Here is a 16,261-nt window from a genome sequence, read left to right as displayed (position 1 = left end):
GCGAGGGCCGCCTGGGTGGCTCAGTGGATGAACGTGTGCCTTCGGCTCAGGTCGTGATCTCGGGGTCCCGGGATCGAGTCCCGCTCGGGCTCCCTGCATGGAATGGAGCCTGCTTCTCCCTCTGCCTGTGTCTCTGCCTCTTTCTCTCTGTGTCTCTCATGAATAAATAAATAAAATCATTTTTAAAATTAAATAAAAAATAAAAATAAAATGGGCACAGCGAATACGACCTGCCCCTGTGGTTGCCACGGGCTTGAAATAAACGCGTGCATAGGAACAAGAAGAGTGCCCCGTGTCCTTGTGATGCTCGCCTGGCGCGCGTGTGTATGTGTGCGTGAGTGTGTGATCTGCGTTATGCTTCTGTTTTTTGCCATTTTCACCTGTTTCTGTTGAGTCCCGGAGCCCACCGCCAGCTCCTTCCTTTCTTTACAGCCATGTTGTACTTTCCCCTCTTGTGCCCAGAATAGACCTCTCCGCGATCTATTTATTGAATTAGCTTTTTAAAAAAGGAGTCTTGGAGAGACATCCAGTTCTGCTTTCTTGGAGCTGAAAGCGATTCTCGCACATTCCCCGCAGGCACAGCCTTTCTCCCCGTGATGCGCACTCTCAGGATGGGGACGGAGTGTGAGAATCGATGGCCTTTGCTGTGCCGCGGGCACTAGCATTGTGGCTGTAGTTTCACCCCCAGGGCGCTCAACAGGGGAGGAAAGGCTCAGGGCTTGCACACGCACTGGGCGAGGCTGGAGGCGGCCTCGGGCACAAGCCCCGAGGGACAGACTCAGGACGCCGCTTTCCTCGGCAGAGGCTCCCGAAAAGTTTTTGAAAGCCTATGTTTCATTAATTCTGTGTGTGTGTGTGTTTATGTGTGTGTGTGTGTGTGTGTGTGTGTGTGTGTACATCTTGTGTCCTTAATTGGGTTGTGAACACCAAGGCCCAAACACAGCAATGGTTTGCTAGACTCCAAGCAGTCTCAGGTGCATTCATTCATTCATTCATTCACTCCCCCAACGCACACTCCTCCGGGCCCCTACTCTGTGCCAAGCGCTGCTCCCGGGGCTGGGATCACACACGAACCCATAAACAGGTCGCGCTTTCCTGAGCTCACCCCCTAAGCATCGAGCCAGTGCGCCTCGAGCCAGATTGCACGAGGCTGTTCAGTCACGGGAAGGTTTGGGTTTTATTTTAAGGGTGATGGGAAGCCGCCGGAGGGCTCTAAGCAGGGGAGGTATTTGCTGGGACCCGGTCACGGGCGATCGAGGGTGACCTTTCGAAGGGAAAAGATGGAGTGTGTGTTAGAACAGGGTTTTCAATAGCAGCACCACTGGCATTTTGGGCTGATCATTCTCTGGTGGGGGTGTGGGGGGGGACTGTCCTGTGCATCGCAGAGTGTTTAGCAGCATCCCTGGCCTTTGACCTGTACCTCCTAGTTGTCAGCAGTGACCTCCTCCAGCTGTGACAACCAATAATGTCTTCGAATATTGCAAAACTGCCCTCTCCCCCGGGAGAACCATGGCTGTCCAGTAGACCCAACAAGACTTGCTGATGGACTGGCTATTAGTGGGCAGGTAAAGACACGGGACAGCGGAGCCAGGACTGGATGGAGGACTGGTTTTGACCTCTCACCCTGGGCTGCAGCTATACTGCCCCCTGGAAGGGCAATTGCAAGCACAACTCAGCACGGGGCCCCATCTCACGAAGGAAACCGGGAAGGCAGGCCGTGCAGGATTCCCGCAGAGAAATGAAAAATGGCAACACGGTAAGTGTAACAAAGGAGGGCCGTGGGGGCCACAGGCTGAGGCTCCCCTGCCCCCCCATACTCAATTCCTAGGCCCGCCGGGGGTTCCTGCCCACCCCCGGCCAGCCCTGCGCCCGGACTCTGAAGTTGGCTCCAGAATTCCCTTCCCGCCAGAATCGGCTCATGAGCTGACACGCGGCCCCTTTCTCCAAAAGGACGGAAAGAGGGAAACCCCCGACGGCCACGCTCTGCTTGGGCCACCCTGGGCTTGGTCTCCGCGGAACCTCCGAGAGCGGATGCTTCCTTCGTGGGAGCCTCGCACAGACTCACCTCTCCGTGGCCCTGTGGGCTAGGCACCTGGTCACGCCCTTACATAGAGGGGAAACTGAGGCACGGGGAGGCACAAAGCACAAGCAGTGTGGCTGCAGACTCGGCTCCTAACGGCCCCTCCACTGCCTCTCTGGAGCAGATGCACCCGGGATGAAGGGGTGCGGGGTGCGGGGTTGGCACAGGGTGGGGGGGTTGATGCAAGGGTCTGGGCACCGGCAGGAGGCTGTGGGTGCAGGAAGCACACCTGCCGACGGGCTGCCCGCCCAGCCGGAGGCTCCCCTGGGCCACAAGGGTGGGGACAGGCTTCTGGGGACCGCCAGGCAGCAGCAAGCCTGCTGTGTGGGTTACCGAGGCCTGATGGTCTGCCTGGTGCTCCCCCGGGGTCCTCCCCGCGGCCTCCGCGGGGGTGGGGGTGGGGGGCTCCTGGTCCTGCCGGGCCTCCCAGTCGCCCCCCGCACGGGCACACCCCGCGGTCACCGGCCGCTGCCGAGGGCGCTGCTCTGTGCAGGTGACCCACGCGGCACCGGCCTGCGCTGCCGTAGAGGGAATGTGACAAAATGCGGCGCTGAGCTAGGCTCGGGGAAGGTAGACCAGCACACCGGGGAAACTGAGGCCAGGCCATTCTTCCCGCTGCTGCTCTGCTAGGCCATGTGAGGAAGAGGCACGAGCCACCTGTGTGTAAAAGTGACCTGCCGGGAGCCGCCGCCGCACCCTCAGTGCTCCGAGGCTCTTCTTCTGCCACGTCACTGTCCCCCTGGTGCAGCCGAGAGAGCCCTGATTCCAGGAGGTTCAGGTGTGAGCGCGGCAGGTTGGGGATGGGGCCTTAACCCAGGGACGCCTTCGCTTGGAACCCCAGTCGGTGGGCTGGGAGCAAGGCCTTGAGGTCGGAGAACCCAGGACTGGCAGGTGTGGGAGCACTGGGAGGGGACGGGGCTGGGGGCTGCAGGTGGGGAGGGAGGGAGGCCCCCTGGGACAAAGCCCTGAGCCTGCGGGGAGAGCAGCCCCCTAAAGGAGGTGAGGAGCAAGCAAAGGCGACCTTTGACCCTCAGCTTTTAGAAGTAGGGTTATTGGGGCGCCTGGGTGGCTCAGACAGTTGAGCGTCTGTCTCTGGCTCGGTTGTGGTCTCGAGGTCCTGAGACTGCACCCCGTGTCAGGCTCCCGGCTTGGCGGGGAGTCTGCTTCTCCCTCTCCTCCCTGCTCATGCTTTCTCATGATCTCTGTCCCTCTCAAATCTTTTTTTTTTATTTAAAATCAATTAATATATAGTGTATTATTAGTTTCAGAAGTAGAATTTAGTGATTCATCAGTCATATGACACCCCGTGCTCATTCCATCCTGTGCCCTCCTTAATGCCCATCACCCAGTTAACGTGTCCCCCCACCCACCACCCCTCCAGCAACCCTCAGTTTACTACAGTTAAGAGAGTCTCTTATGGTTTGTCTCCCTCTCTGATTTCATCTTATTTTCCCTTCCCTTCCCCTATGTTCATCTGTTTTGTGTCTTAAATTCTACGAGTGAGATCATATGTCTTTCTCTGATTTATTTCCATTTATCTCTAATACTCTCTATCTAATCTATCTATTTATTTATGAGACACACACAGAGAGAGGCAGAGACACAGAGAGAGAAGCAGGCTCCATGCAGGGAGCCCGATGTGGGACTTGATCCCAGGACTCTGGGATCATGGCCTGGGCTGAAGGCAGATGCTCAATCACTGAGCCACCCAGGTGCCCCAATACCCTCTAGTTTCATCCACATCATTGCATATGGCAAGATTTCATTCTTTTTGATGGCTGAGTAATATTCCTCTCTGTGTGTGTGTACACTTCTTTATCCGTTCATCTGTCGATGGATATCTGGGTTCTTTCCATACTTTGGCCATTGTGGATATTTATTTAAAGGAAGAATGAGGGATGGAGGGAAGGGGAGACAGTGCGTGTGAGCTGGAGGTGGGGCACAGGGAGACGGAGGGAATCTCAAGCAGACTCCTTGCCGAGCACAGAGTCTGACAGGGGACTTGATCTCAGGACCCTGAGACCATGACCTGAGCTGAAATCAAGAGTCTGATGTGTAACTGAGTTACCCAGGCACCCCAGCTTTTACTCTTTTTTGAGGTTAATACCTTCTAGAGTGTTAAGACTCAGGGGGGTAATTTTTATTTTTATTTTTAAAGATTTATTTATTCATGAGAGACACAGACTGAGAGAGAGAGAGAGAGAGAGAGGCAGAGACACAGGCAGAGAGAGAAGCAGGCTCCCCACAGGGAGCCCGATGCAGGACTCGATCCCAGATCCCGGGATCGCAACCTGAGCCAAAGGCAACCGCCCAACCACTGAGCGACCCAGGCATCCCCCGCAGGTAATTTTTAAAATGTGAAACATGGAACATTCCCAAACACCCGCGAATAAAATAAACCCAGGATGAAGGCTGTTGATGCCAAGAGTGGTGGCAATCCTGAAACCAGGTCCATAGCGCGGCCAACGGGACGGACAAAGTCCTCATCGGTTGCTGTGCGTGCCCCGCCGTTCAGGAGTGAAGAACGGAAGAGCCCGCAGGCAGGGGCCACCCGGGTGTTCCTCTCCCTTCTCCAGCACATTCCTGGCACCTGGCACACCTCCCGGCTCCCAGCAGGTGCTCCACCCAGGACTGATACATGAACGAGGGACAACCTGCCACTACTTTATTCTGGTAACTATTTGGGTTTCAAATCAAAAGCACAAAGCAGTTTAAGAAAAACCGGTGTGGGGGATCCCCGGGTGGCTCAGCGGTTTGGCGCCTGCCTTTGGCCCAGGGCGTGATCCTGGAGACCCGGGATCGAATCCCACATCGGGCTCCCAGCATAGAGCCTGCTTCTCCCTCTGCCTGTGTCTCTGCCTCTCTCTTTCTATGTCTATCATGAATAAATAAATAAGTAAATCTTAAAAAAAAAAAAAAAAAAGGGCAGTGTGACCTTAGAGAGAGAGGCACGCACAGATAGAAGAGTCCGGACTAAAAAAAAAAAAAAAAAAAAAAAGAAGAGTCCGGACTGCAATGCTGGCTGCATGCTTGCTGAAAGATCACTGCGATGCCACAAAGGGAGCGAGCAAATGAGACCAAGGACACAGAGGAATGATCATTGTATTTATTCGTACACACTTGCTTCCAAACTACAACTAATGTATCTAACAAAGCATGTCATGCAAACAAAGATCAGAGGTTATACAAATTGAGGAAAGCAGTGCAGTAATTTATACATCCATCTTGCCTCCTTTAAACCAAATGTTATTGGACAGTTGAATGGCCTCTACATTTTGTCAGTAGGTGCTTACACAGAAGGAAAAACCTCAACCTCCAGCTCTTCGTCTTCCTCCTCCGCACAGATTTGGGGTCTTATACGATGTTTTCCAATTAATGATTCAAACATGACATGTCACACACACACACACACACACACACTCTCTCTCTCTCTCTCTCATGTGGTAAAAGCAAGGATTTCAAATGTCTCTGACCATCTATAAAAGAGATTCCGAAAGACCCTGATAGAAGGGATAGGAGGTGAATTTTTAGACCACTAAGACTCAAGAGAATAACCTGCCTTCGTGGATGATTTTGAATAGTCCACTAATCCCCTTAAGAAAACAATCACATTCTTCCAGGAAAAATATCAACAAAAATCTATGAACAATCACAGGAATAAATACTCCTAAAGTTAAGCAGAGGAGACAAAGACACAGTTATTTAATAAGAATATGCAAAGCCACCTTTTGTCTGATTTTAGAAAAAAAAAAAAAGTTTCTTATAAAGTAGCCTTGATAAGTTTCTGAAAAGTAGGCTTCTGTCTCATGCAAGAGAGAATTCTGAGACAGATGCCCTTGGGAGTGTTTGCTGCTGCCTCTTCTTTCTCAGGGATATCGAAGTATATCTGAATTGCCCAGTGGACAAAATCCTTACAGGGCAGCTCTGAATTTTCACGGACTGTGAGCCGTGGGGGACCTGGGGGCACTGGAGGCGGAGCTGAGGAAGCCCCCTGCCCCCCAAACCAAAAGGTGGTCACAGAGCCTCACAGAGCAAGGAAAGGGATCCAGAGACCCCATGGGAATGCTCTCCTAGGGCTGCATCTGGAAGAGGACCATAAACCTATCTTTCCTATGGTCCAAAAGTTTCTAGACCTTAGATGGTTGTCCCCAGTGCGCATTAAAAACATGGGGGGCCTCAGTCTGCCAACACATTCCACCTGAATTTCCAGCCGTTCTCGCGTGGACTCCATATACACTGGCACGGGAATATCCTGTAGTGGGAGGGCAGGTCGGGGGCGCGCTCTAGCGGACCCCAGCTGAGTCCTCCTACAGGCTCCACGGGGTTGGAATCTTAGGAAATTGTCAGTAGTTTTATTTTAAAAACTTATTTTTAAAAGAAGAATTGAGTTATTAAAGTTCTCTATAAAAAAGTACAAATAGCCCAGTATTACTCAGTTGTTCTGTTGGAATTATCAATTTTTTTTTTTCTTAAGGTTTAAAAAAAAAGTCTTTGGACTTTGTGGGGCTTAGTGTAGGGTCACTGTAAGGCTGTTTGATGACTGAGTTTGACCTACACAATTATTCACTGACACCCAATCACACAGATCAGAGGCACAAGGGTCCTAGTCATACATGATTTTAACTCTCCCAAAGAGTCCCTGATGTTAGAAAGTTAACAGGATTGCGGTTGATGCCATTTCTAGATGCCTTCACTCACTAAAACTCAGGTAACCTTTCGCAATTTTCTGTATCTTCCGATTTGTCGCATCGACCCAAATGGGAAATGACAGACATGTTTACAGTCTGGTATGTTTCATAAGATGTTACCCAAGCAACTCAAGGAAAATGTTTAAAAAAAAAAATATCTCCCCACTTGTCACATTAGTGTGCGGTCACTAATAACCAGGGTGCCCTTTCCTTCACTGTAACTGTCACGGCTTCGCTGCTCCCGGAACATCATCCTTTGGGCCCCTGGGTCAGCATCTCCTTCCTGATGATGACTAGCGTGCTCGGTGGGGGAACAGGCGCTCCTGCCCTTGCCGGGTTTAAAGAGACAGGGAATGGTGTGATATGCACACACACAAGAAAGAGGTGACTTCATGAGACCAAAGTGAGAAAATGACTGTCAGTTGGTGTTGCCTTTCTGAGCCATTTAAAAATATCAGACTCTCACTTTTCCTCCCTCTTCAGTACTGAGAAAATGAATCCCAGCAAGAAATCAGATTTCTCCTGCTAGGCGCAATCAGGTGGGAACCGCGGTGTTAGTTCTTTTTGCCACTTCTCCATCCACCCCCAGACACCATCATTCTCAGCAGGAAGCCACAGAGGCAAACGGGTGGGGACCTACTGGCTCCCGGGGCATGCTGGATGGTTTGGCTCTGCCCGGGAATTGTGAGCCACCCCAAGGCAGGCAGAGAAAGGGGGCTTCAAGCAGCTGGTGCGGATGCGGTTGGCATTCAGGAGATGTTTTTTGAGGAGGACTAGACCGTGTTCCTGGCAACAGACTTGCTCTCAAGGACCAGCCAGCAGTGGCTGTCAAGTGCATCAACAACCAACAAGGCAAAGCCGCTGGAAATAGCAGCAGCTTCCTTCCTGAGATGCCCTCTCCTTCCACACCCTCCTGGCTTCCTCCTCCGGGATACACTCAATCCTTGCTCTTCTCTAAACGCCTTACTGACCTCTGCCTCCACCAACCTCTCCCCTCTCTGAACATCAGTAAGTGACTCGCTTGGGGTCTACACACGAGTTCCAGCAAGCACATCACCTGAGGACTGCAGCTCAGAGACTTTCTCCACAATCACTGGCTGGTTGTATCACCGCGGCTGTTTCACATCACCTTTCAACAGATCTCAGGTCAAGTTTCCAAAGCGTCCTAAACTCTCCGATCCTCTGCCAAAATTCCTAATAAGGAAGCCTGACACATTTCAGGAGAAGAGACAGACGGTGATGTTGCGTTCACTGGTACCAGGTCATGAGGATCGAAGAGAAGCAGATGTGCTGAAGAGCAACCATTACCTTCTGAATTAGTTCCTGCCTCTAGGGAACCTCCCATTGACTTCTGAGGGCTACACTCGGCCAGCACACTCTGGATACTTCCATCTAAACCAAGCATCTAGTGTCTTTAGACAAGATGCCAAGAGAAGGTGGCCTTCTGGCCTGCCCACTGGCCTGCCACCTCAGAGCCAAGTTCTGCTGCTGAGTAGCAGCCACCGTCCAAGGGAAAATAATGCAAGGCAACGTGAACGGCCCTTCCAAGTCTGGGACCAGAGAATCTGGCGGAGAACCAGACCGAGCTAGACTATGCAGGGCCCTGGACCTCCACAGGCCCCAGTGAGGTGGGCAGTGCTCAGGGCTGGGGCTTCTAGAGCCGCCAGCTGCGGTCAAAAGAGCACCCCTTCCCTGTGGCTTTCACACAATGCCCACGAACTGGGACGACGCCACTGAACTACATCGATTGCTTCCTCTATAATGGTCACCCATGAGGTTTATTCTATATTGGGCTGCTCAGACCTTTAAAGCATTAGCCTTTACCTAAACTTGGTACAAAGCCACACACCAAACAGGGTACGTCACGGTCACACTTCACCAGGCCCTGGGGCTTCCCGCCTCCCTCCCAAGTTTGTCTTCAAGCCCGCTGTCCTGCAGGCCGAGCGCTGGGCCCCACAGCCAGGAGATTTTCTTTTAAAACTTTGCCATGCATTCTGAAAGAACGCAAGCCAGCTAAGATGATGAATGTTTCCTGGAGAATTATGAATAATTTGGAAATGTGTTGGCTGTGTGAGGGAAAGCCTGAGACTGCTGCTGGCATAGAAACAAGCAGACAAAATGGGGCTCAGGGATGAACGGTCCCTGACCCCCCAACGTGTTCCTTTCTGGAACCTTCCTTGCTGCCTGGGGCTTGGCTGAGGGTCCGTCCTGCTGCTGCCCCATCCTGGGGCAGGGTGACTGTTGTTTTGTTTCCTAGGCTCATTCTATAAACTGGTCCCTTTTCTACTCAACCGAATGAGATGTCCCTGGCAAAGGAAGGGTCCCCAAAGTGTGCTGCCCCGCAGGACTGCAGCATTGGGTGTGCCAGGGCCCTTTCTGCATTCTGATGTCCACAGCCCCTAAGAGATGGCGGAGGAAGTTGCTCTTTTTGGGGCTGACCCACTGCCTACCCCATCTCTTCCTCCAGTCAAGAGTCCCCAGGACAGACCAGGTCTCTCAGTCTCAAAGACCCTTCTGTGGTTGTGTTACATGAATTTCAGGCAAACAGAGAGTAAAAAATGAGGCGGTGCTTAGCTGGGAGACGCATTTGGAGAATGAGGGGACTTAGAGCAGCCCCTGTAAGAACGGATAATCACTTCCACGTCGGATGTGCTTTCTGCTGTAGGAGGCTGGCTTCTCCGAGGACCTTGCGTTAGTGTCTCACAGTGTCTCACCACAGATGTACTCCTCATGAGACTGGAAAGGCTGGTTCCAGCAACAGGTGGAAGAAAATCTGTAGCTTCTAACGAGTCTGCGGATAGAGCCAGGGGATGGCTGTGTCGGGATGGGGCGGGGGAGCTGCCAGACTGGACGGTTTGTCTCATGAAGTCTGTATGTGCTGGAGCAAACGGCGAGTCGTTCTGGGGGCAGCAAGACGGACGGTGTGCTTCTGGTGTGTCCACGCATACATAGCAGGATGGGCGTCTTCCTGTCCCTCCCACCCCAAGTCACTAACAGTAACAAGGCTGAAAAGGAAAAACCAAAGTCCAGCCCAGGGGCTGTGACAACATCACACCTACACAAACATACTAGGCATACTGGAGTCAAACACTTCCTGATGTCCCCAAGAGGAAGAGTGGTAAAGGAGTGGACGATGGTGCTGAGGAGCTAGGAGGGAGTGTTATCTCAGAAATAATCCCCAAAAACAAAACATTTGTTTGCAGGTAGAATCGAAAATATGTATGTGTGTGGGTATATATATATATATATTTTATGTATATATATATATATATATGCGCCTAATTGATCATGTAAAATAGCCATTCATTTCAAAATTAGATCTACGATAAAAAAATTAATATATCTGATACAGTGCAGGGTTTGCTTGGGGTGGGAATGAGGGAAGAGGAAGCACAGCAGCAAGGAATGAAGCTAAAACTTAATCATAAAAGCAGATTAGAAACAAGAGCCTTCACAAATATAGCACAATTGTGTCTTATAAAATTATTATAATACTCTCTTTATACTTGATACGATTATATCAATAATATAGATTCACTTGTTATTAAGGTTTATTATAAACATGCAAAATTCATTGCATGATGCATCTGCAAAAACATATTAAAATCCTTCTAGCAATAAAACATCTTCAAGCTGATGTGCATCCAGGCTTTCCTGATTCTACAGCTCCAGGTGTGTCATTCAACATGAACTGGAAATGGAGACCTGAACTGTATTGGTTTTCATCCCTTAGCGGATGTCAAGGGCTGGAGATGGGAGGGAAATCGATCAATGGAGACTTATGCTATAGTCAACACTCTGCTAAGTTACTGTACACCGTACTCTCGTAAACGACATTGCAGCCTAGTAAATAAATAAGTACAAAAGGGGAGGGGGTGTACGCTTCAGCCTCTTAGGACATAGGTAGCAAAATATTGGTTGGAGGGTCGGGGTTGGCTAACAACACTCGTGAGTAGTGGCATGATTGCTGATGGCACCCTGGATCACAGAATAATCTCCCAGAGATTAGAATGAACATACATACACACTGGTTTATCCTTGATCTGAAATGATTTCACATGCTCATTTAGCAAAGTCCTTAGAAGATTTGGCCTCTTAAAAAGAAATGCAAGTATCAAGATAATCGTCAACCAAACTGGGGAGCTGACAGATTCACCCAACGTTCATCTGAGGTTTGCTCTAAGACCAGTAATCACTGGACTATGACTGGGTTACGACTGTCGATGTATGGTAACGGTGAGCTTGCAAATGACTCACCGGTGGGGACTTGATTCATCTCGGCCTCTCAAATTCTAGGGACCGTTTCCACTGAGGCAGAGAACAGAAGCAGTGGGTATTTCAAAGCCTCCCCTACTCCCAATCCCACCTGGTTCACATTCTGGGCTCCCCGTTCTTTCATTCCAAAGACGTCTCAGGTGGAGGGGTGTCTAGCCCACTGGACTGGGACAGGTTCATTTTAACATCTCTGGTTGGGGGACCTCCATGGTGGAAATTGACAGAAAGGCAAGGAAAATACATCAAATCGTACCGAAAAAGGGGGAGAGTTTGTTTGCTTTCTAGGAAGGGTCAACCTACAGCCAGATGTGACTTCTACATAATTAAGCTGGACACTGTACATTATGTCATCTTCCACTAAGGTAATGTTCTTGGTTGTAAGAGACAGACCCTGAACCGTTGCTCACATTTGGACTAAAAACCCTAAAATTTTCAGGCCCCCATCTAGAACAAGAGAAAAGGCCATGGCCTTAAAATTTTAGGGTTAAGGATCATTTCCCACTGCTGGAGGGCTGGGGGCGGGGGAGACGATGGTTCTTCGTGGTGAGTTTCATACCGCACTCTGTAAGATGGGGTGCACAAATTGGGGGTTGACATACGAGAACCCCTCGAAATCAGACTGGTCTATGTTAGCAATGACCAACTGATCAGGTGGTGTTAAGACAGGCTGCCCTCGTGTGAAGAACTTGTCAAAGTTTTCTGCGCCTTTGCCACACTGCAGAGAAAAGAGAAAAAGAAGAAAAGGTCAGTAAATTATTGCAAAGCACAGGTGGCAGCTCTCTCAAGAGTCCTCGGCAGGGAAGAGCGTGGCCCGGGGGAATTGGGACTGGAGAGGCAGGAAGAATTCTGAATCTGGACACCTACTGGATTCAAAAGCCAGCCACAGCAAAGAATAACGCAAAGTCACTCCGTTGCAAACCTTCGATGACCCTCGGAACCGAACCCCTCCATGGAAAGGCACTGCTGATAGTAAGGCAGCAGCAAGGGGACACAGCCTGTTTTATTTCATTTTCACTTCACAAAGCAAGCGGGCTACGAGCATGATGCCACACGCGCAGGGCCATCAGTCACAGCCCATGTCGAAAGGCCAGGATGTTGGGTGGGAATGCAGACAGCAACCTCTGAACCAAGAAGTTGAGATTTCTGTCCTACTTGTGGTTCTCTACAACCATATTTGTAGTACAGTAAAAGCTGTGTTATTTTTGCAACTGGAAAGTGCTAAAAACCTCAGTTCATGATCTTCAACCAATATTGAGGTAGGTGTGGTGGCAAGGTTGGGACATTCACCCTGGGGCCCAGCTGGGCTTCAGCCTATCTAGATCTATCCGATCAACTGGCAGGTCGATACGGGGCTCACTCGCAGGTGGTCTCAGGCTGGAGGGGGTTTGCTCTGGTGCCCTGGACAGGGATAGCAAAGTCTCCTGTCTGTCTTGGATAGTCTTCTCCTGCAGGGTCCACCAGGGCACCCAATAAAGACAGGGCTGCAGGCAGAGCTGCCTTTTTGGAAGCTCTGAGAAACATGGCAGCATGCACAGCACCACGTGGGAGCCTGACCCCAAATCGGGGAAAGGGGTGTCCTCACTTTCTCAGCCGCTCAGGAGGGTTGTGGCATGCTGAAGTCCCCTGGACCCCAGAGGACTCTGAGACAGGAAATGTTGGGGTCACACTGGTGATACAAATCATGGTATTCCACATGTTGCCAATGATCACCCTTCCACCTGCTGGTACCATAGGGGATATGGACCAGTTCTGAGTTAGCACAATTTTATACTAACCAGGCAATACTGGATCTTTAACAGAGGACAGCTCTGTGAAGGGGTGGGGTAGGGGGTGGAGAGTCCACCCCAATCCCTCGAGTGTAAAGGGGGGAGGAGAGCCACATCCTCTCCCTGGGCTATGGAGGTTAAGGGTGTGGTGTTTCACACAGACCCCAGCATGCGGTGAGAGCACAAGGGGTGCTGTTATTTTTGTAAGGCCAGTTTAGTCTCACAGACCATACTTTCCCACTTCCTCTTTTATACCTTTCCCACCATCTAGAAAGTTTCCTCGAGGGTCTAGTTTCATCAGGCTTTTTCCACCCTGCTCCTAAGGCATGTCGTGAGTTCAAAGTAAGGTCTCTCACAACTGACAGCCTCCCTTTCTGGAGGTGTTTTCATTTTCATGAGTGACCACCCACTCACTCCTAATGGCGGGGGGGTGCACACCATGGACTGCTGTGTGGGTATGTGGATGCGTGTGTGGAGGGAGGCAGGGAGCCCTTGTATGGGGGCCCTTGCAGCCTCTCTATGGAGGCCATACTATTGGGCCTGTTTGTCACGCAGGCCCTGCCTCCTGCATAAGAGATGGTGGAATTGTATTTGAGGAAGATGTCCTTTGGGAACTTGATTAATTAATGCCCATGGCCTGAAAGACTTCAAGTGAATCCACTGTAGGTGCTCTCAGAGGCTGGGATGTGTGTTCCTTATGAAGAGATCATTCGCATTTGTTTTGCTATTCACTAACCGTGCAAAGATGAGTAAGAAGGACCTTCTAGGAAAAGGAAAAGGTGAAGTCTCTAAAAGGAAGAGGAAGGCGAGCCAAGGTAAAACGTCTTCTCCATCCATCTAACCCTAGATTTGTTGATCTGTTTTGTGAAAAGAGGGCACACGTCTGACCTTTCCTTTGGGTACCATCTTTATGGCATTCGCAGATCATCTTCCAATGAGAAGTTTCCAAAGCCATGGCTTAACTGCCAAATAAATCAACAACAAATGGGAGGAGTCCCTGAGATCTAAAAAGTGGACCATGTAAACACTAGCACCAAGAAGCTTGGGGATGGGGATGGGTGAAATTCTAAAGCTGCTGTTCCTGGGAAGGGTTACCCCCAAGGCTGCCATGGCTTGTGAGGCGAGTGTGGTAACACATAGGGTGGAAACCCTCACTGCTCCTGGCTTTGTGCTGTGTGGGCTGCCGGCCCAGAACTAAGGGGGCTTGCGGGAACCAGGGCAATCCTCCTCGGCGATCATGTCACATGGGAGTAGAACTGCTGGTCTCAGAACTGCTTACCACCAGAAACCTCTTCTTTTCCTTCCAACTCTAACTCACTCTGGTATGTTCTCCTAAGGAGAGAGAAGTCACATTCCAGCAAGAAAGCCTTTCTTAAGCCTATTCACTGAGGTAAGGGACAAGCTGAGAGCAAAGAATAAAAACTCTGTTCGTGTGAGTGGATCTCAGCAAGCCATGGGTGGGAAAGCCACGGAAATGCTGGAGGTTGCATCCAAGGGTCAGATGAGATGCAAGACTCAGAAGGACCTCTAATTCCAAGGGAGCTCTCACCAGATGGATGCCACTTTCCCCCTTCAAAGAGCAGGGTTTTTTTGGGGGGGGGGTTTGTTTGTTTTTAATCACAGGTTTGGTACTATGAGAAATATAGCTTATTTTTCCACCATGGAGGGTCTCTTATGCTTTAAAAAATGAGCCTTCCATAATTCAGTAAAATTAGCCCAGAAATAGACAGTCTCCTTTAAGTCAAATGGGAGAAGATCTTGACCTAATTTTTCAAGATGTCTATGAAGAAAACTATGACTATTCTCATATTATCCACCACCAATGACTGAAAAGGATAATGAAAACCAGTGCTCTCTGGATCTTTGAGGGAAAGACAAAGCCTTCAACAAGCTGTTATATTTTAAACATACAAAAGATTCTTCCTGCTGTCCGTGGCCCAACCTTATTCATAACCATCTTGTGGGCAGCAGGGCTCAGGTACCATCTTGGATGTGAGAGAGAACAAGAAGGGGTATGGAGACTGAAGGGTTTGGGGGGCCCCAGGTGGTATCCATGAATGACTGAGCGAATGAGTGACAGTAGGGGTGAAGAATGAGGCTGGCCAGACTACAGACATTCTCTCAACCTACCTCAGGGATGATGCAAGAAGGTTATTACCATGGCCACTGGAAGGACAGCCTCCACCACAGTGTGAGACAATAGGCAGGTTTGGGTTGGCCATGGCCTAAGAGCTCTAGGCCACCTGACAACACATGCAGGCAGCATTTGCTACTTGAGAGCAAAATCCCTTGGTGGGATGTGCACTGTCTTCACCTCCAAAGGCCACCCACACCTGTCACCAACTGAGGATTTTGCCAGTGTGTGAGCTCAGACAGTTCCTCTGGTACTCCCTGAGAGCAGAGACTGCCTGTGTCCATGGAGCTGCTTTCGACACCAGAGGGAAAAGGAGAGGTGGGGTGGGAAGGACCCACCAGGGGCCACAAGTCCAGGGAATAGCTTTGGGAAACATACTGTACCTCTCTGTAAAGATAAAAATGGGGTTGTGAACGCCCACCTCCCAAGGCTATTGTGGGGATCAAAGGAACGAGAGTGTGTGCAATCCCTTCTAAAGATCAGGCAATGACACAGATCTGAGGCACAGCACGTACAGCACACACCCTGCAGGTAAAAGGCATGTGATTAATATGTGAGGGATGAACGAACCCTATTAATAATCGACCTGCCTTATTTAGCTCTGGATTCAGGACATAACTCCTTTGTTGTTTTGACATTTCAACCCATTTGGTAAACTCATCAATTAATAATATGAGCTCAGGAGAGGTCAGGCATGGTAAAGATGGGACAAAGCATAGGAAGACACTGACTCCGGCTAGACTTTGGGATCGTAGTACTCCCCATCCAAGGGCCTGGGCAGCACACGGTCCATTCACAACCCCATGCACCCTGTGTAAGGGCCGGGGGGAGAGTCAGCCTGCCCCGCGCACATCGGCTTCTCATGATTCTTACCTGGGAGAGGCCACCGAGAATGCACAATACATGTGTTGGTCTCAATCCTGTCCTTTACCTTGGTGTCTCAGTCATGTAGAATGTAACCCCATGGTCACTGGTATGGGAATTAGGGTGAGTATGAGTAGCTCGAAAACACTGCCATTACAAAGCAAAACCAAACCAAACCCAGAGGAGCAGGCACAGTGCGGAACCAAGCGAGAGTAAAGGCGTGTTGCAAGATGAAGGAGAAAGGGGTGGGGAATGTCTCTGGCAATTACTGGATGTAGCAGGATCTGCTTCATCTTAGGGCACCTATTTCAAGTCTCACTGTGTGGTGGTCCTAGTGGAGCATTAGTAGGAACATGGCTGATATCCGTGCACGGCTTTCTGACCTGCGGTTGTGCACCAGCTTCATTTAGTTAAACAACCAGCAATAGAAGTGAATGGGGATATTGTGCTTTGA

At 50.2% G+C, this 16,261-nt stretch overlaps 1 protein-coding gene across 2 annotated transcripts in view; it reads right to left on the bottom strand.

The window, feature by feature from the left end:
• Window positions 1-5,171: 5,171 nt before the first annotated feature.
• Window positions 5,172-16,261, bottom strand: part of PRKCA (protein kinase C alpha) — a 395,705-nt gene continuing 384,615 nt past the window's right edge. For both annotated transcript variants that reach the window (XM_038546804.1, XM_038546805.1), the window contains one exon: window positions 5,172-11,758. In XM_038546804.1, coding sequence (XP_038402732.1) covers window positions 11,594-11,758 — 165 coding nt within the window. In that variant the 3' untranslated portion in view covers window positions 5,172-11,593. The remainder of the gene's footprint in view (window positions 11,759-16,261) is intronic.

The sequence above is a fragment of the Canis lupus genome, chromosome 9 (assembly GCF_011100685.1).
Source record: "Canis lupus familiaris isolate Mischka breed German Shepherd chromosome 9, alternate assembly UU_Cfam_GSD_1.0, whole genome shotgun sequence".
NCBI lineage: Eukaryota > Metazoa > Chordata > Mammalia > Carnivora > Canidae > Canis > Canis lupus.
Note: the sequence above shows the minus strand (reverse complement) of the source record. Positions and strands in the feature narration are given on the sequence as shown.